The sequence below is a fragment of the Lissotriton vulgaris genome, chromosome 1_1 (assembly GCF_964263255.1).
Source record: "Lissotriton vulgaris chromosome 1_1, aLisVul1.2, whole genome shotgun sequence".
Taxonomy (NCBI): domain Eukaryota; kingdom Metazoa; phylum Chordata; class Amphibia; order Caudata; family Salamandridae; genus Lissotriton; species Lissotriton vulgaris.
The window spans coordinates 1,729,300,100-1,729,321,492 of NC_141685.1; the positions used below are offsets into that span (position 1 = coordinate 1,729,300,100).

General features: G+C 43.8%; 1 protein-coding gene across 26 annotated transcripts in view; it reads left to right on the plus strand.

Annotated features, from left to right (window-relative positions):
- CELF2 (CUGBP Elav-like family member 2) overlaps positions 1-21,393 on the plus strand; it is a 1,275,464-nt gene that overhangs the window by 1,119,932 nt on the left and 134,139 nt on the right. For 17 of the 26 annotated variants that reach the window (XM_086918974.1, XM_086918970.1, XM_086918972.1 and 14 more), the window contains 2 exons: positions 2,616-2,705; positions 7,308-7,442. In XM_086918974.1, the coding sequence (XP_086775100.1) occupies positions 2,616-2,705; positions 7,308-7,442 (225 nt within the window). The remainder of the gene's footprint in view (positions 1-2,615; positions 2,706-7,307; positions 7,443-21,393) is intronic. The other 9 variants (XM_086918984.1, XM_086918983.1, XM_086918992.1 and 6 more) reach the window with 1 other exon arrangement.

Here is a 21,393-nt window from a genome sequence, read left to right on the forward strand (position 1 = left end):
CACCACGGTATATCTCTATCGGATGGCCAATCAATCCTCTGTGACTAGTCTGATCTGAGGTTCCTGGTGGTTGCATAGTAGAAAACAACCTTTATGATTGTAGCTGACTATGATAGAGGTAAGAGCAGGAGTAGGTTAAGATATCACAGAGGGTCATTTCATAGTGAAGCAATTTTAGACTTCTGTGGGAATATAGCCAATGATGAGTGGACCACAGACAGTAAAATACTTTATTTTATTACATGTATTTGATCATATATAACTTGTGCATCAGAGATCTGCCTTCACAGCAGGCTATGGGTGCACGTCGTGCAAGGGCCCACACAAAGCATCGCCTTACTAAAATTGGTAAATTCAAGCAGGCCTATATTGGGCAATTTGTTTTTCTGTTGCTCCAACATCTAAAGCAGGATAAATTCTGTTCGTTGCAGTATCTGAAATGATAAAAATGTCACTGGCATTAACATTCAAACTGTGTAAGATGGAAAAATTAATGGAATCCTTTGAGAGAATGTCTGGCCACAAAGTAGAACGGATCATGAGACGCAGCCATGGGTACTACTAACATTGAAATTGTTGGGGACAAGGGATTCTTCTGAGAGATCAATTTAATAAGGGTACATTTGGCACCACTGTATTGCAAGGTAAACTATACATTTCGTAAATTCACACATGCGCTCACATCTCTACAGAGATGCAGCTGCAACCATGGAGCCGCACAACAAAAAATGTCCCGCGAATGTGCTAATGGTCCTTATGAGAATGTTCTATAACCACCCATCTGTCACTTTTTAACAGGCCTGATTGGCAAGCGCTTGTAACAACTGACATCTGTTCTTCCTTATTGATATGCAGATTTATGGTAATTGCTGTGAACAATAAGACACAAAATTACCTGAGGTGAACATTAAATTAAATTTTCATGCCCCTGTCCTTATAAATATATATTTTTTTGAAATCTTAAGTTTCAGGCAGACATATTGTGCATCTGTTTTGGACATAATTTAATTGTTTTTTTAATCTGCCAAGTAATAAAATTAAATCTGAGGTCTGGCAGCTCACAGTATTTGCCAGGGTGGTGATAAATACACTTGATAAATAAACATTATTATTTTAAGCTGAATGCATTTTAAGCCACCTCATGTCAGTATTATAAATTTGAAATGTATAATATTGTCAGCAATTCATCTACTACCCCTGTGGTGTTTCTCAACATCATGATATCCCCTAACCCCTCTTTCTTGGAGGCCATTTTATCAAATGAGCAGTCTGCACTCCTTGGACAAGGTATTCACATCGAGATCTCTCCCAGATAGAAATAGCTGATGGCACGTAAAATAGCAAGTTAACTTACAGCCAGATCCGGTGCTCACAGTGGGATTCCTATGTATGGTGTTGGTGAGCTTGGTCGTGTATAGCGGTTGAATCTATTTCATTGGGACTGGAATTTCCTTCTGTGAACAATTGTTATCTCATGTTTTAGTACAACTGGTTCAATAGAAATAATCCAGGCTTACCTCTGGGTGAAAGCATTAAGCTGCTGTTGGACAAACTAGGACTGGGCGGAATTTCTGCTCTGCGGTGGGGTGGAATCACTGTGATACCCTAGACTTGGGGGAATAGCAAGGGGTGTTTACTATGTACTGCTGCAATTAACTCCATTGGTCTTTCAATTCTGTTGACACTGGTGCCTGATATCTCTTTTGTAACGACCATGGCACCACTGTGCATGCAACCATAAAGTTTGAGGACATGACTTTAAGTGCAAAACACACCCACTTTAGTGCTGGTACAGTAAAGTAGAGAATCTATAGCAACGTCTGTGTTGTTTAGTTTTCCACATTTGTGCAATCACCTGACTACTCCCCATCAAGTAGGACAGTACTCTTGCAGTCATAGGTTTGATATGAATGTCATTTCAGGAGATTCGGTCCTGTTTGCATTTTACATAGAAAATCATTGGGCTGGATAAATGTACTGAAACATCACAGCAAATTACTGCAGAATTTGTCATTAGGCAATGTGGTAATTGATAGACTTTCCTCATAATGTTTTGCTGAGTATCACCCTTGCATCCGTTCCTGGTGCATGGCCGTATTCTTCAGTGGCCCCTAATGCTTTCCACATTTACCCATTGCTCATTAGCCTTGGGAAGTGTTCGCTACCTGTGCACACGTCGCTGATTACGCGAGTCACAAATAACCAAATAAGAAGTTTGAGTGAAATCAAAGTAACTTGTTTTATGTTATTTATTTAGAAGCTGCATTCAAGCGGCTGTGGCTTACAGACATTTTGCTGACAAGTGATTCTGTTTCATTTGTTACACTTTAGCCGGAGCTGGCTTTAGGACCAGCAACACTTTGTGTTCATGAACTTATAGTTTTTATTCCAATGTGAGTATGGACTTCTCATATCAGTACACTAAGTGCTGTTGTGTCCACAGGCAAGACTGGTTCATGGTGCCACACATGGCATGGGCCAAGTGGCACCTACAGAAGTAACCTATATACATATGTATATAACGTATGCTCTTTGTAAAAGTTTGTTTTTACTTTTGCTGAGTTAAGTCCAAGCCAATTAACCTGAATCCACCTGCACAATTCTTTTTGTTCCAGACTTTAAATCGCCATGGAACACGAGTAACCTGTCATACCCGCAACAGCAGCAACACCAACACAGACAACACTTAATGCTGCAGGACCAAAGTACTAAGATCACGCAGGGTTCATGGCTCTGCACTCTGCTTTGTTTTGTTTTATTTTGAACGTTGTATTTCCCTGTGCCTGATTTTTCTAAAATGTAATCACAATCAGATTTTTGTGCAGATATAATATTTGTAAGTGTGGGGGTGAACGTAGACGAGGGGGCTACGCGTAATGAGAATTGGTTAACTCTTCCTTTTCTTCCTGCGTTGCACTCTGCCATTACAATCACCAACTTCAGAGCCAAGTAAATTGGCAGAAGGCAGGTCGATTGGAGCTGCTCTAATTGGCAGACAGCATGTGAATCATAGGGATGGGGGGCGAGGGATGCCAGCCAAACAGGAGCCATCAGCTGAATGCCGTCTGATGGAGTTTTATATACAGTGTGCCTGGAAGAAGTTCATCTGTTATGAAGGAGGGTGACTACATATATTTAACATATCCTTAATCATTATTCTTTGCTGAACAGGAAGTATGTTGCCCTCCCTAGCCGGCACTGAGTTTGGGAGGTGGTCCTCAGTGATAAGCAATTTTGTGGATATAAAGACTCCACCACTGACACCAACTATAGTTTTAGCTGCTAATATTCCTAGTTTGGCTGACTATGGATGCAGAATGTCTCCGCTGAGAGTTCAGCGATGGCCTATTCCACAAACCTCTGTGCGATGCAGTCTGATGCTGTGTGCAAATCGATTAAACATAAAACGTGAGGAGCCACCCACATACTGTTTGCAAATGATTCAACCTTTTCCCAGGAACAGCTGGAGAATTCTAAATAGATCGCAAAACCAATCATTTTATGCAACACAGGGCATAACTATCAATAGTGCAAAAAGTGAAGTACCACCAAGACCAGAAGAATTAGAGGCCTAGTCACTGCACCCAAATTCTGTCTGTCTTTTATATATATATAGTTCAACAGAGAGCAGTGACATTCATGGTCTCAACAAGGGATTATACCAAATTGTAAAGTACTTCTTCAATGAGGCTATTCATTGCAGAGGGGATACTTAGTTGTACGTTTCTGCTATAGCATCTAAAGACGAAGAGCTAGATTAGGATTATAAATAAACCCATAGCAGTTGGAGGGAATGGACAGCACCTTACTCATTCAGGCATGCAGAGGACAGTGAAGTTGCCTCCAAGTGTGGAATACGTTAGGTTATGGTATCGACACGTGCACAGTTTTGTGGTTAGACAAACCAGTGGTATCGGATGTTGGCCTCCACTTTACCAAGTTCGTTCATCACTCTCAGTAATATTTGCTCTGATCCCTCCGCTCCATAGTCAAAATAATGAATTCTACATGCCTGCAAACCTTGTCCACATGTATCGTGCTAACACCTCCTCACCAATCATGTTCCCCTCACAGCATCCTTCAACAATATCTATGTGCGGAAAACATGACATATTATTATCATAACTGTAAGTGCAAAATATCTCTGGCCTTTCAGTTATAGTTTGTTGAACCCATGCTATAAATTAAACGTTAATGGGCTGCAGAACAAAAATAAGCATATCGGGTTTGTGTTCTTGTTTTGCTTCGTGCTCAAACGAAAATGTGCTTTGTGCAAGGTGAAAGAAACCTAGCTCATTTTAATAATTCAAGATGGTAAAATTAATCTGTCTGGTGATCTTTAAAGCAGTCACGCCCATTCACTGAAAGTATACTATTCAAGGAATCAGTTCATTGTTACTGATGTTTTATTGTGAGAGGGGAGGGAGAACGAAAAATTGTAATGTGCAATTTAATTCCTTCTATATATTCTGAGGCTTGAATATCTAAATCCGTGAATTACAAAAGTAGATTCTGATTACCAGCCATAAAGGGTCAACATGAACTTTCAAATTAGATTGTTAGAAAGCAGTGGAACTCCGGGACTTATTTCACAGTGTCTATGTGCCTGCTACATTTAATGACTAAAGTCAACCACCTACGTTCCCCCAACCCCACCCATCCCGCCGAACCCCATTGTCCTGAATCCCTTCCAAAGTGCAGGTAATCCAAATCTGTTTCCTCTCTGAAAATTTGCCCACTGAGAGGCTGTCACACTCCAGCATAAGTATTTACATTTTGGATTTGATCCATTGGCCTGTGCTATAGAAATGTACTGAATTTTGAGTGACTGGGATTCAGGATCACTTTGACTTTTCCTTTAACCCAAATAAGAGAGGGAGACCTTTCTACCTGTTCATTTATTCACCTTAATTACTGTTCTACTGAATTAATCCCCCTTCAAACGTATCTTTTCATTGTTAAAATCCATAGAAACAACGTCTAATATTATACCATGTGCACCCCAATCTCTCTGGTCTCATTTAATGAAACTATAAAGTTTGAAAGGCTGTGTTCACCCCTGCTGGCATTAAATATTTGGCCAGCAAGTCTTAGTTTGAGCAGTGTTGAGTCACTGCATCAATTGTGTAATAAATTGGAATGCACACATTGTACAAATATTGAACACTCACAAAGAGACTCGTTTTGATGCATCTTATTTTGTAAAATGAAATACACTGTGTAAAGTTATATGTCTTTTTCTAATTTTATAGCTACAAATGCCAGATTCTCAATTTTAAGGTGCATTAGGAATATGTAAATTTTGCTAATATAATATAGTTTTGTGACTGTTATTATTATGTTGATAAATTGAAGGCATTAATATATATTGAAGCAAAAGGAGGGCTAGGACTTGAAAGCATAGTTCATTCGTTCACACACAATCATATTTTAGCATATAACATCAACATCGTATACATCTTTGAAGTAATAGCAATCACGAGAGTGGAGCTTCAGTGAAGGGTTACATTCCAAAGTAAATGATGAATTCTGAGTTCAAACAGAATAAAAACTCATAACATATAAATAACAGCTCATTTGGTGAGCTCAGGTGAAATAGAAATTCAGATGAGCAAAATATTGTTTAAGAAACAGAAATGAAATATAAATGAAGTATAAAGCAATGAATAAAAACAGATTTAATGATCGAGGCTAAGTATGTGCTTGTTGACACTATCAAAAGATTTGCCTTAATTTAACAAAATGTAATCAAGAGTGTTTTCTATAAGTACAAATCGTACTTTCTAAAATTGTTGTCAAGATACATTAATCATATTTGGTGCGTTCATAGTGTACCTGGTGGATTTCAAACCAGATATAGTTATAGGATTTTGTTATAAGGAATGTACACTTGTACCATTATGTAACCTACTTATTCTCTAAGACTCTTTACACAATTCATATGTATTTCATCTTTGAAGTCTATTACACGTCAACAATGAATAGAATCCAACTAAAGCCCTATTTTAATATGTTAATAATAAATGTAAACACATGTAGGTGAATAATACTGAAAACGAAGTTAATACTATTACAATGCTGTATAATGTAGTTTTTTTTACTGTCCATGTTTATTATATGATTTCTTTTCATACTAGTGATGATGAGCCACACTAATTCTTTGTAAAAGCTATAATTGAACAACAGTTAACTAAATTTATAGCCAGTGAAGCGGTGAAAAATTTGAAATTCTGAAACAGTGGAAGTAAAAATATTGTGGCCTCCTGCGATGACAAAAACACCTATCCTTCTGGCTGCAGAAACACAAATTGCTTTTCTAGGACAGGATTATAGCCATAAAGAGTACGTATTTAACCTATATTGTTCCAAAGCCACAAAGAATAAACTATCAAGGCTGTAAATAGGAAAACCCCAATATCAACAACAGAAAGAGAAAAAGTTCAGAATAGTGAGAGAAAAACCAAAAAGGGATTTCCACACCAGACCTACTAACAAATGTAAACATATTTAAAAAATATTTTTATATCATGTAACCTTTTTTCAATGTCAGTATTGTAACAGCAAAGTGTTTGTTACATTAAAGAAATAATATTTTGCTAGCTTCAGACCAAGAGATTGCATGAGAGACTGCGAAAATGCTGACTTTCATGAATAGTGTTGTCAGTGAATGGAGAAAATACTTCTGCATAGAAAAATAGATATCAAACAAAGGCTCAGTTTGGTTTGAAATTCGTTACAAGTTACTGGAAGGATCAATGTAAATCAGTATGTACATTAACAAAATTCTCCAAATTTCGCATCAATGATGTCTTGTCATTGATAATGAGCAAAAACTCTCTACGGGAACGAACGTTATGAGGTGCTGTAAAGTATGTGAATAATCTCAGAAAAGACCCAATTCCAGTAACCTTTTTACTCAAGCACATTTTGATCATATTCTAGAGAGACCGTGAAGGTTTGTAAGCTAAATTGATAAAGAAATATATTCCGTTAGCACACTTTGTCATTTATTGGCGAAAAAAAATGTCTAAATAAAATTTTCAAACATCATTGACTGCTTCATGCTAGATATTTCACAGGAGCCATTATTAGTTTAATTTCAGAATCTCTTTTTTGAATCCACTATAACAGCATTTGCTGCTTTGAGTAGATCCAAAAGCTTCCTGGCTTTTTGGAAGCCGGAAAGAGCTCTGTGCCAGCATCAAATGTAGCCCAGGAAAGCATTACCGGAAACAAAATAGATTTCAAAACACTTTGGAATCTGCTCATGAAACTCTTTTTGAAGCTCTCTTTTGTTTCCTACACAGGCATGAACGCTTTACAATTGCAGAATTTGGCAACCCTAGCTGCGGCAGCGGCTGCAGCCCAAACCTCAGCCACCAGCACAACTGCCAATCCTCTGTCGTCTACGACTAGCGCACTTGGAGCACTGACAAGTCCGGGTGAGAAGTGTACAATTTTTCAAAGAATTTCTATTTTAATTAGACCTGTGAATGATCAAAAGTCAAACACAATAGAAACTAACGTTTTAAACAGCAGCATACTGTAGCATGATGTGGATGAGAGAAGAAGTTACAGCATGTTCAATAAAATATTTGTTTCATTCTATTAAATCAAAATTATGGATGATTGCTTTATCAATTAGGACTAATGTTATGAGAAAGAGACTCTTTTGTGAAAACCCTGCAGGTTTTTGAAGCTTTAAAATATAGACTAGAAATCAATACTGATGGAAGTATGTGGTTTGCTGTAATGAAGAGTGTAGATTTGTAAGATATTTCTATTATACAATTACGAGTAAGTATGTAAGCACCATAATAATATATTGGGTCTGGCAATATGATTTTTATTTATTTTGACATTTCTAAAGCGCGGCAAATACCCTCAGGCGTCTTGGCGCTATGATAACAAACAACATAAAAGTACGGTTGGCTTACATAAGTCAATCATCATAACTTCAAAACTATTGCATTTAAGTAAACAAAAGCCATTCTTACCAAGCTTAAAAATATATTACAATTCTACATAAAAGTTCATTTTGCAACTGTAGTGAGGAACCCTTTGAACCAACAGACCTTCATTATCCCAGAAAAAACAAATTTAGAATTTGAAAAAAAAGGCTGCATAAGGCCAATTCTCTCCCACATAGCATTTCCAATTGTTTACCACGTCCACCACAAAACTGAAATGACCTTTGGAGGAACAATAAGGCTTGAAATCTTAAAATATTGAATGACTTCTTCAAACAAATATCTAGATTCTAACTTGAAAGCAAACAACTGTCATTCCTCTATAAAACCCTCATTATTTTGTCGTACATGAATGGGAGGAATCACACTTTAAAAGGGGCATAACCCAGGTCACTGTGCTGACTTTGCACAGACTACTTCACATTAAATTTGGTTAACACTATCTAGACTATAATAATGCTGGATAATGTATCAGAACAAACTCTCCAGAGTCATATGTATGTATTCCACTGTACTTATGGATATTTGACCATACGGTCAGAAATGTCCTCATCTGAATTTCATGTAATTTTTCCTACTTGAAGAATTATCAATATCTTTCAATAACTTTTCTAGGTGCCTTTAATCTTCAGGCTAGACTCATGACTACATTTAATATTTGGTGAAGAATGTCTTTAAATACACTGCAGTGCTCACTTCGTAATTTTACTTGCAAGTCTTGTAGACTACTAATCTCATTTGATACGTTTCCTCGATGGGCTTGCACCCTACACAAAGGCCTTAACATGGTAAAAATGGTTGAAGTTTTCTAATGGTATTTAAGAATTTACATTTAGTGCTGAATGTTGCTAGTATTCTCTATTCTATGCACCACTGAGGTGAAAACCATGACCTATTGCAAAAAGCAGTTCTCCCAGAAATTTTGCTCACACTGTGAAACGCCTATTAGGATTTACAATTTGAAAGATTTCAGTCTTATGCCGTTTGGGTCTTTCCATGAACAAGATGTGGATTGTCCAGAACAGTGTGTGATGTGCACGGTTTACCAATAACTCACTATAAAGCCGGAGAGTTTCTATGCTTCAGCAGCTTATGTACATTATTTGATGGTTATAGCAGTGTCTGACTCATTCAATTTTTTTCAATCCTTCTCTAAACGTATCGCTCCAAAGTGGCATTATCCACCTCAAGAAGGAAACTTGGGAGAAATTGAGCTGTCTTCTCCCTCTTCACCTCCAATTCTATCAAATGCAGTTGATCTAGGGTTGATTATTGGAAACTGTGTTTGTAAATTACCGTATTTAGGTAGAATGTTGGGGGTGGATAGAAGTCATGCATGGACTGCAGCAACATTCGAAATAGCGAAAAGATGTTTTAACTCGTAAATTGAATTTATTTTTAACATGTTTTGAATGTGGCATAGGGGAAAGCACTGGGTAAGTAAGCCACTGGGAATATATTTTCCAAACTCCATGATGTGTGCTGTTCAGTGTCCTTGTAACTGAATCTCAAGATTATTTGGTTTGTTGACTACACGAGAGCAGAAAGCCTCTGAATATTAGAAAATTATTGTGATCGGGTTGGGGTATATTGTGTTTTGAGACAGCAAAAAACAACCCCAACATTTTAAAATTGCTTACTTAACTTTAATATATCTTTTGCCAGCCTTACAATCAAATGTGTAGCTAGACAAGTGTGTCCGGAGCCTTTAGGGCCACAATGTATGTTTTGATTTTGCTACCAGACAATATCAGATTAAACCAGCCATAGTTAGCTTGTTAAACATAAGCTGTGTTTCATATATACTGTGTAGTGAACCAGTGTTTTTGCAACTTGTTTGGGATTCGATATTTCTACTTTGAGAATGATAATTTATGAAAATAAAACCTCTTGTAGACTGAGTTAAGAGATAAGCGTACAAGCTGCCTGCAAATGCAGGCATTTGGGAATGTTGAATACTTTTACTCCCCTGTCAAACACCTTGTTCACTAAAATAGATTTCTATTGTGTTAAGGAAATTAAAGTCTTACATGAACTACAAGTGTGAACACTATAAAACAGAACTTAACTTTCTCAAATGCTCCACATAATGCACATTTCTTCCCTGTGATTTTATGACTACATATTAAATATGATTTTCATCCAAAAGTCAAATTGAAAAGCAGAACACAATCAAATATTCGAGAAGGATTTTACATTTTCTGTAAACCAGCATGCAGTGATTGTTGATACTTGTGTAGCTTGGAAAGAGTGGCATTTGCATACTCCGTTAAAGAGCAGAAGCGTTTGCATACAGTACTTTATTCATGATCAGTGAGCCTCTCAGCTGGAGCCTTGTTGTCCAGACGGTGGTCCAAATGCTGCCCAATAGGAGCTCAGCTTCACCTCACTAATGAGGGTCATGAAGGCTGGTATGTTTGGTTCTTTATGCTCCGTTTCAGATTGGCATGCATACCTAATATTTCAGTCTGGACTACTACTTTTGGTGCAATGACAGGACCAATTTGCATATGGGTGGTCTTAATGTGAGCTAAAAACAATGGGTGGAATGTTCTTCGGGCAAATCACAGTGGCTAAGACTGATGTAAGCATTTCTATCCCATGGCCGTACATTCCCAAAGTCCACGAACAGTCGAAGAACAGTCTAGACTACCAAGTGACCCTGCTAATTTACTGATTTCTACAAATGAAGTTGTCATCATTGTTTTGTGTATGAGAGTTTCTTAAATTCGTACATATGATCTAAGAGGAAGGTTTGGGACTCTGTAGTATCTATAATGCTTCAGCTGCCATTGGCATTTCACATTTGTGTATATGTATGCACATAGGTAAAATGCCGGAACCCTCCCAAGATTTCAGAGGAAGAGCTTGTGATATCAGCATCATATCATGTTCTCTGACTTTATACCCAGCTTTATCCACATACATTTTAGTTGAGATATTTATTGCACTGAGTTCCCTTTTTTACTCTGTTCCCGTGCCTCCCATCTGTGCAACTCCTTTTAAAGGTGCTCTTCTCCATGCTGGTATTAGATAAACCGTGATCTGTGTAAAGGAAGAGGGCGAGGTGGCAGCAATGTTGTTGAGTCGCAGTGATTAAGCACCAGGCTTTGGAGATTCACTATTGGAGTGGCCTCTGTGTCTGAAATTATCCTACAGCAAAACCAGCACACACTTCTTCTTTAAAACTCTATGCATAACACTACCCTTTGGGACCCCCTTTCGAAGGGTCCCTTGAGCACTTGAATGTATTGCTCAGATAACACCGAATCATTTTTAGCTATTATAAGAACTTGTAGCAATAATGTAGATCATTATAGAGAACACAACAGAATCTAAATTTGTACTTGTCAATTAAAGTATCAGTGTCCCTATAACCCAAATCACTGAATCTTAGTTTTGTACCTTTCAAAAAAAGATGACTGGTTGGCTTGGACTTTTGCACCTGGTGCCTCAAATTGTTTATTCTTTTTTATTTGCCAGTGCTAGTATGTTCGGTACACAGGAATGTTGGTCACATATTTGGTAGAGCAGGAAGTGCCTTGTTGTTACTCCTCAGGAGTAAATAAAGGCATATGTATCTGGCTGGAGGCCAGTCCACATGAAGAGATGGTCATTGTGCTGTTCATGTGCATGCAGAGAACCTTCAGAAAAATAATTATTTCTAGAATATTTGTGAAATGGAGGAAGCAGTTACGAAACCACTGGTGGGGTCAAAGCATTTCCAGAAGTGGGTGCAATTTCATAGATGATATTGCTTCATTCCTGTTGCATTTTAATTTGCCTTCCACAAAAGAACTGAAACTCCTACTCCCACAACTATATTTCCCAACCTAGTCATCTGTTTAAGAACTGGTAATTTCTAAGGCATGCTTAATTTACCTAATTTGATCAGACTCTAACTCTTATTGTTGGCTTAACTCCATTGTAAATCTGCTAATGTATTGTTCCTTTGAGCTTCTGTAAAGCACCCTAATACCCCTCTGGACCTAGTTTGCGTTATATAAAACAGTAAAAAAATAAATGGATATAGCCAGCATCGCTACCATATTTGAGGTGCCAGCCTTGTGTGAGGGACACTTTTGGTGGTAATCAATGTCTCTGCCTCATTCTCTTTCCACAAAGAACACAAAATATTGACACCGATGTGTTCCACTAGAGGGCCTGTGAAGACCTTTCAGGCATTCTGTGGCTTGTCGTGTTCACATTCAAGCAGACCCCAGCGGCTTAATTCTAAATTCTCAGAAGCTTTTGTATTGTCTTTCTTAAGGTATAGGTGTGCATTAACTCCCTGAAAGACAACCTGGACAATAGTGGAGTTCTTCACACCTCCACCCTCAGTCAATCTGAAGTCGTGCAAGTACCCACCTTCCCTCAAAAACTACTTTAGAAGATCTGAGTGAAACTTAATTAATTTTGTAACCATTGAGCCACAGTTCCTAGTGCAGCAGGCAACTAGCCCTGTGATCTCCCTCCCTCAGCGGTGCTTGTATTATTCCTCATCTCTTCATTTATTTATTTATTTATTTATTTATTGACATTTGTAGAGCGCGGCGAATACCCGTGGGCGTCTCGGCGCTAGTTAAGTGATGGATCAGCAACTGGGGTAAAGAAGATATACAAGGCTATTGGTCAAATAACCACGTCTTTAGCTGTTTGCGGAATGTGAACAGGGAGGGACTTGCTCGGATATGTGCAGGAAGGGTGTTCCAGAGTCTAGGGGCGGCAACCAGGAAACGCCTGTCGCCCCAGGTGACTGTTCTAGTGCAAGGCACAGCCAAGAAGTTCTGAATAGAGGAACGAAGAGATCGGGTTGGGACATGATGGAGAAGATTCTGTTTGAGAAAGTGGGGACCTTGATTATTGAGTGACTTGTAAACAATACACAGCGATTTGAATTTGATACGGCTGCGTATCGGGAGCCAATGGAGATCCCTAATGATGTTTGTAACTGGTGCGAACGTTGTCTAGCTTGCAAATTTCTGCTACACTTGAATTTCGGAAACCTTAAAAACAGCATTCCAAGAGCAAAATATCGCTTTTAAAAAAATACTTTGTTGTCAACTGTTAATGTAACTTCTCTTCCGAAAGAACGAACAATAACATCCCCTAAACAATCGTCCTATTTCTTTTTTTTTATAATTGCGAATCTGTGATTCAGGCTCTGCATATCATTAGAGACTCCCCGCAGCACTGCCACAAAGCTCCCTAGCATCTCAGAGCTGAAAGCTGGAAAGGTTAGCTTTCATTTGCACAAAAGCAGCTTGAGCAAGCAAAGAGACAGCGTTTTTGTCTCCCGCTTTGTCAAAAGAGAAAAGAATAGTTTAAATTGCCCCTGGTTAAAATTGCTGTGTTCTATAATTATTAGGTACATTGGAGTTGACAGGGAATAAACACGATTTAAATTAAATCATGAAAGAACGGGAGCCGATGCTAGCCCTTTAGGATGAACATGCTGACACCCGGAGGTGCGCAACCCTAGCCTGCCTTGCTTGTTGTCCTCCTGAGAATGGTAAATTCTCCCGCAGGCCAAATTCTGTGTGTCTTGGAACATTGTAGCACCGGCATTTTCTTTCTGAAAGTTCATAATGTTAGTCTCTTGTGTCCTCCAACATCAAATGGTGATTTTTTTCCCCCCAAACCTGCAAGAGGATTGTTTTCTACCCTCGCCCGTTTTATAGTGTAATATGAGTGCTTGAAAGCCCACTATATGTTGTGACTGTAAACGTCATAAAAATTACATGTTGTGATCGAAAAGCTAATTGGGAGATTTTGTGCCAGTAACACACGTGTCCACAGTTTGTGGCTTGAGCTTTAAAATAGTGGTGATGCTACTGTGTGCCGTGGACATCCGATTGATGGCAAATCTCATCATAATGGTATGTTGCTCCTACGAGCATCTGTGTGAGGATTTGTTGTGATGGTGAACTTTCACTCGGTGGTATTTTACACCTTTGAACAGCACAATGGTGATATTGTCTGTCTGTGTGCATCCCCATTGTGACATTTCTTGCATGTGAGTATTGCAATGGTAATATGTTGACTTGTGAGCATCAAAAGTGTGATATTATATACCCCTGAGAATCCCTGAGGTGATACTGTGTGCTTGTGAACACTGCAATCATGATATTCTGTGCATATGATCAGCAACATTTTAGTAACACAGTGATGCAATTTGTTCACCTGAATAACATTCTAAAGAGAAATTGCGTGCTGTTACACATTTCAATGTTGAAATTTTGTAGAACGAACCACATAATGTTGTAAACTTTTTTTTTTTTTTTAACTAAAAAAACGCTGTATTTGGCATCTGCGTGCGCCGCAAGGGTGATATTTTGTCTGTATACTTTATACTAGTGATACAGATGTAACCACATCAAATCGATGACACCCGCACTCTGAATAGTTCCAATATTTGGTCTGTTAAAATGGCTATCTCTTCTCTCTACAGCTTTTCACAGGGGCTAAAATTAAATAATATTTCAGTCAATATTATGTATAGTAAATTAGAATTTTAAAATCGCTCAATTTCACCAAAGACGTATACTTAATTTTATACGATAGTTGTTTTTTATTTCAGTCTGAGTGTTTGCTTTATTGTCATCCACTACCTCCATCAGGCAGGTGCCAGGGTTATAATGGGTGCTATCCAGTTTCTTATATCAGGAGTCACCTCAGATGTTGCAAAGTCATATAATCCTATGGTCTCTCTGCATAGACTGTCATCAGAGATTTCACCTTTATGATGTTGGTTGTATGGAGAAAATAACTACCCTAGGGAGAGTACATCCAGTAAAGCACCAGTGGAAAGAGAAACCTATGGATTAAGACAGAGGCTTAACGATATTTGAGGGGGCCCCCTGCAAAGTGCATGGAGGGGGCTCTCCTCCCTGGCCCACCACCTAGCACTTTTGCTGAGGCCCCCCTGGCGCTCGTATCCCCCCCCTGCCCTGCGGGGGCTTATGTCATGCCACTGGCTTAAGTAGGCTTAGAGAAGATACAATTGCTTGCAAAGGGAGTGTCAGAGATTTTTTTTGTCGTCAAAACAGATCAGAGAGCTGAATGCCTGATCGAGGACCGAAGTTTAATTCCTGGCAGGTTCCAACTCAGTATTTGATCTTTCTGAGGGCCATGATCTGAGTACTGCTGACTTGGGCAAAGTGTTATCAGCTGTTGTTCAAGTGCCTAGAGGTTGTACGTTTGTGGTATTTGCCGCACAAAAACAGAATTAGTAATATGTCAGAAGTCTAAATGTAAAGCATGAGCTATCAGGTGAAAGGGAACACAAAGTACCATCATAGAGAATCGGGCTACTTTAGCCCCAAAAGTATTTGGTGGGTTATTTGGGGCACAGAGAGGGGTGAGGTTGAATACCATGGTATTCGATCGTATTAAATTGAAGACATTTTATTATGGCAAACACAGTATGGTAAGCACGCTTCATGAATATAGCGGAATGCATGGAAAATCAGGACAGGTGTCAACAATAGTTGAAAAATACAAGGGAGCAAAGTAAGCCCATTTCTGGGTGCTTCCAAGCATAGCTGAGTGTTCACTCCAGTTTACTGACAGCCACAGTTTGTTTTGACTGGTGGAAATCGATTGCAGTGCGAGGACCCCACTTGGAGGCTGCAAATACGGCCTACATGGGACAAAGGCCTAATGCCAAGAAACATTGCTGTCTGACAGCAAACATTAAGCCTATGAGGAAGTGAGTCCAGGCAGGTATGCGCCGTTCACTTTCTACACCGATTTCCAAAGCTCACTGCCTGTCTTCTCCACTCAAGTTGCTGTAGGGGTAATTGTGCTTCATCTGCATTAAAGGACTCAGAGGGACACAGATCTGAAAGAAACAGGTTAGTATTAGATTCCTTACCTTAGAATATCTCCATGCGTCAGAATGGATCCGGAAATTTTTGCGTAGCAGTACCCTTGCGCGTCGGTAGGCGTCGTCTGCGGCTCCACGTCCGTCGTCTGCGTCGTGGGCGCCATGATGACGTCGTCGGAGTACTTGGACGCCACCTCCGCGTGCTGACGTCAGTTCTTCTTTTTTCCGCGCCAGCAGCGCAGATCCCGAAAAAGTGGTACCATAGTAATTTTTTGACTAAACTTTTTTGATATCTTTTTGATCATTCTTCGAGTCTTCGACTCCGATCGGTGCCGGTAGGGATGCAAGGTTTTAAACCTTGTGAGGACTGCGACCGGCTGATGTCGGTCACTGACCCTCACCGACGGTGCCTCCACTGTCTCGGCGTCGATCACGACGACAAGACCTGCTCCGACTGTCGGGCCTTAAAATCGAAAGCTAGGCGGGAGTGGTCCCGCAAGCGACTCGAGCTCCGGCAGTCAGCCCGCGCCGTGAGAAGTCCCGGTCCGGACGGAGGTCGAGGGACAGGTCGCGGCAGCGGAGCCATCATAGCTCTGGGAGTCAACATCGCTCCTCAGGTTCGAAGTCGTCAGGTAAGCACAAGAAGTCGAAGAGACGTCATCGCTCTTCAGACTCCCCGCCCCCCGATGCTCGCGCAATGCGGTGACACAGCCCACGCGATGCGGTGACACCGCCCACGCGGCTCCGTCGGAGTGGCGAGCATCGCAACCTGCCCCATACCCTCCGGTCCCTGGGCAGCAAGCGACGCCGGAGGAGATCGAGCGCTTCCTCATGGCCATGAGGTCCCTCACTCCTCCGGCGGGCTCCGCGGCAACTTCGGGCCCAGCGGCCCCGTCTGGGGGCCCTAGCGGGTCGGGTGCTTCGGCCCGACGCCACCATCGCCTTCAGGCCCGGCGACGCAGGGCCCCACTGGATCCGCATCCGGATTGTCGCCAGTCGACCTGACAACCTCACCGGCGCCGGTCCCGCAGGTGTCACCTCCGCCGCTGTCCTCGGGCGGCTCCGTCCCCAATACCTCCTTCGACCCGGTTCCGGCGCGGGAGCGGCGCCGCTGGACGCCGCTCTCGACGTCGCTTGGAGTTTTACTTCAATGAACTGGCCCCATCATTTGACAACCCTGATTATCAGGAGATGGGTGATGAGGAGTATTGGGAGGGGTGAAAATTGCAAAAAACACAGTTGATGGACAGAATCCATCGTTTTTTTGCACTCCACACCACCCTAGGTCAGACACTGGCTATATGCAAATCAGCCTTGACCCTGTGCCTCATGGGAACAGTCCAGCCCGAACTACCAAGCCATGTCTTTCCTAGACCGGAATCAAGCATCCAAGGACCGGTTTCTGGCTATCAGCCTTCTTCAGCCTGGATAGCTTGACTCCAGTGATGTGGAGAGCCTGGGACTCATGTCTGAGCATACCCAGCCCACTCGGGGTGAAAATTGCAAAAAACACAGTTGATGGACAGAATGCAGAACAATGTCTTACATTCACCCGAGTACAAAGATCTGGGCCTAAATCCATCGTTTTTTTGCACTCCACACCACCCTAGGTCAGACACTGGCTAAATGCAAATCAGCCTTGACCCTGTGCCTCATGGGAACAGTCCAGCCCGAACTACCAAGCCATGTCTTTCCTAGACCGGAAACAAGCATCCAAGGACCGGTTTCTGGCTATCAGCCTTCTTCAGCCTGGATAGCTTGACTCCAGTGATGTGGAGAGCCTGGGACTCACGTCTGAGCATACCCAGCCCACTCGGGATGAAAATTGCAAAAAAACACAGTTGATGGACTGGGGGTCTGAGGACCCTCTGAGTGTCAGTCCCAGGAGGACTGGACAGGTGGACTAGGGGATGCCAGTGGTCTGGACACTTCGCCAGACACTGGTTTTGTCTCACCTCCTACCGTGGCTTCAGTGTGGTGTTGACGCGGGCGGCCAAGGCCTTGGGCCTTGAGCTCCCCGTCGCGGCCATGAGGACTAACCTCCTCACTGAGGTCCTTAAACCGCAGTCAAGCTCGGCTGAGCCTCTGCTGCCATTTAATGAGGCTCTGACTGACGTTCTTTTGGGCACTTGTTCCAGGCCTGCTACAGGCCAGCCTGTAGATAGGAACGTGGCCAGACGCCACCGCCCAGCCCCGGGCGACCCTTGTTTCCTGTCCACCCACCCCATCCCCGAGAGCCTGGTCATCCAGGCCTCGAACTCCCAGACCTCATTCCCATCAGCGCCGCCTGATCGGGAATCCAAGAGGTATGAGAATTACGGAAAGAAAATATTCTCCTCCCTTAGTTTGGGACTGCGGTCTTCCAACACCGCATGCCTCTTGGGCCGCTACACCCACTCCCTGTGGGACACGGTTGCGGACGTGCTGCCACAATGCCCGGCGGAGGTCAAGGCTAAACTCGCCCAAGCCCTGGCAGAGGGTTTGATGCGGCACGTTTTTCCATCCGGTGTGGGCTGGATACCACCGACTCACTGGGCAGAGCGATGGCAACAACGGTGGCGATTCGTCGCCACGCCTGGTTGAGGTCCGCCAACTTTTCTGCGGATGTCCAGAATACACTCATGGACATGCCGTTTGATGGCCGTCGCCTTTTTGGCGACAAGGCAGACCATGCGCTTGAGCGCTTTAAGGACTCCAGGGCTACGGCCAGGTCCTTGGGCCTCTCGGCCCTGCGCCAGCAAATGGGTGCCTTTCGCTCCTTTCGTGGCCAAGGAAGGGGCGCCCCCACACGTGCAGCCAGCCACGCATGGCAGACTAACATCCAACGCGGTGGCGGCCTTGGAAACCGCCATGGAGGCGGTTGAGGACAACGGCGAGGCCAGTCCACACCTTCCCCCGCAGCATCCGCCTCAAAACCTTCCTAGTCCGTGCTTTCGGGCCCATGTGACGCCAGTGGGGGGCAGGGTTGGCCATCACCAGTCCCACTGGCGCACTGTCACATCGGACAGGTGGGTGCTGCAAATCGTCCGAAGGGGCTACTCCCTCCCCTTCGAGACGACCCCTCCAGCCATGCCACCGCAATACCACCGCGTATCGGGGGATCATTTGCGGCTTCTGCTGGAGGAAGTTACGGCCCTCTTGGTCAAGGGGGCCATCGAGCGCGTTCCTGGGCCAGAAGTAGGGTGTGGTTGCTACTCCCACTACTTTCTGGTACCCAAGAAGGGCAAAGGGGGCCTACGCCCTATCTTGGACCTACGGAACGTCAGCGGCTTCCTCCGGAAGAAGAAGTTCAAAATGCTGACACTGGCTCAGGTCTTAGCTGCCCTGGACCCAGGAGACTGGATGGTAGCGTTGGACTTGCAGGACGCTTATTTCCACATCCCCGTCCTGCCGGCCCACCGGCGCTATCTGCGGTTCAGGGTAGGCCACGAGCACTTTCAGTTTACCGTGCTCCCCTTCGGCCTTACCAGCGCCCCACGGGTGTTCACGAAAGTGATGGCGGTGGTCTCAGCTTAGGGGTTTCAGTCTTCCCCTACCTCGACGACTGGTTGTTGAAGGCGAGCTCGCCCCAGACAGTCGTCAGCCACCTCCAGACGACGGCGGATCTCCTGCACCTGCTGGGGTTCTCGATCAACGTGCCGAAGTCACACCTGTGTCCCTCTCAAAAGCTCCTCTTCATAGGAGCGGTTCTCGACTCGGCGCAGTTTCGGGTTTATCCCCCCCGAGCAGCGGGTTTGGGATATTCAGGCTCTGATTCCGATCTTTCAGCCTTTATCCCGAGTCTCGGTCAGGTTGACGCTGCGGCTTCTGGGGCTGATGGCTTCCTGCATCCTTCTGGTGCATCACACCCGTTGGCAGATGCGGGCTCTGCAGTGGGACTTGAAGTTTCAGTGGGCCCAGCATCAGGGCAACCTGTCCGACCATGTCTTGATCTCGGAGGGGACTGCAAGACAGTTGCGGTGGTGGCTCACGGACCGTGATTGGGTCAGCGGCAGATCCCTCTCCCTTCCCCAACCGGTGCACGTAGTTGTGACGGACGCGTCCCTCCGGGGCTGGGGAGGCCACATGGGAGAGGCGGAGATCAGAGGCCTCTGGTCTCCGGCGGAGTCCCGGCTCCATATCAACCTTTTGGAGCTGCGGGCGATTCGTCTTGCACTGAAGGCATTCCTCCCCTCTGTCCGGGGGAGTGTAGTGCAGGTGTTCACAGATAACACCACCGCCATGTGGTCCTTCAACAAACAGGGCGGGGTGGGGTCGTGGACCCTCTGCCAGGAGGCTCTGCGCCTTTGGCAGTGGCTGGAACATCAGGGCGTGACCCTGGTGGTTCAACACATGGCAGGTTCTTTGAACGCCAGGGCAGACAAACTTAGCCGCCGGTGCATGATGAATCACGAATGGCGTCTGAACTCGGATGTGGCACAAGGTCTCGTTCTGCAGTGGGGAGAGCCTTGGTTAGATCTATTCGCCACAGAAGAGAACGCGCAATGTCATCAGATCTGCACGTTGGAATTTCCAAGGCGGCACTCGCTCGTAGACGCTTTTCGTCGCGAGTGGAGTTGCCGTCTGGTGTACGCCTTTCCGCCTATACCACTTCTGCCCAGAGTGCTGAAGAAGATCAAACGCGACCGGGCCCAAGTCATCCTTGTGGCTCCGGACTGGGCACGAAGGTACTGGTATCCCAAGCTACTCAGTATGTCAGTCGATCCCCCGGTTCGTCTGCCTCTTCAGGAGGACCTTCTGTCGCAGCAGCAGGGGACGGTCCTCCACCCAAACCTGTCCAGTCTCCACCTCCATGCTTGGAGATTGAGAGGCGACAGTTGAGGCCATTCGACTTGCCTCCTGAAGTCTGTAATATCATTCTGGCAGCCAGGCGTCCCTCCACAAAGTCGATATACGCCTGCAGGTGGAACAGATTTGTGGCATGGTGCACAGCAAAGGTTGTGGATCCTCTCTCTGCCCCTCTTTCTGAGGTTCTTCTCTTCCTTCTTTCTGTTGCCCAGCAGGGCTCTGCTCTGGGCACTATCAAGGGCTACCTTTCTGCCCTTTCAGCCTTTCTAAGGCTGCCTGATCAACCATCTTTGTTCAAGTCCCCTATTGTAACTCGTTTTCTGAAAGGCATCACACACACGTTTCCACCTGTTCCATTTGTGATGCCTCAGTGGGACTTTAACCTGGTTCTTACTTATCTGATGTGCGCTCCCTTTGAGCCACTTCACAACTGTCCTATCCGCCTTCTTACTCTGAAGACTGCTTTCCTGGTTGCCATCACCTCTGCCAGGAGAGTGAGTGAGCTCCAGGCTCTTTCCTCTAAACCTCCTTTCCTTTATGTCCATCCGGACAAGGTTGTGTTGCGGACTAGACCCTCTTTCCTGCCCAAGGTTGTCACGGCCTTCCACATCGGGCAGTCTATCACCTTGCCCACCTTCTTTCTGCCTCCGCATCTCTCAAAGGAGGAAGAGCGTCTCCACCGTCTGGACCCAAAACGTGCGCTCTCAGTCTATCTGGATCGCACACACCAGTTCCGGGTGGATGACCAACTCTTTGTTGGTTACGTGGGCGCTAAGAAGGGACGGACGGTACACAAGCAGACCATCT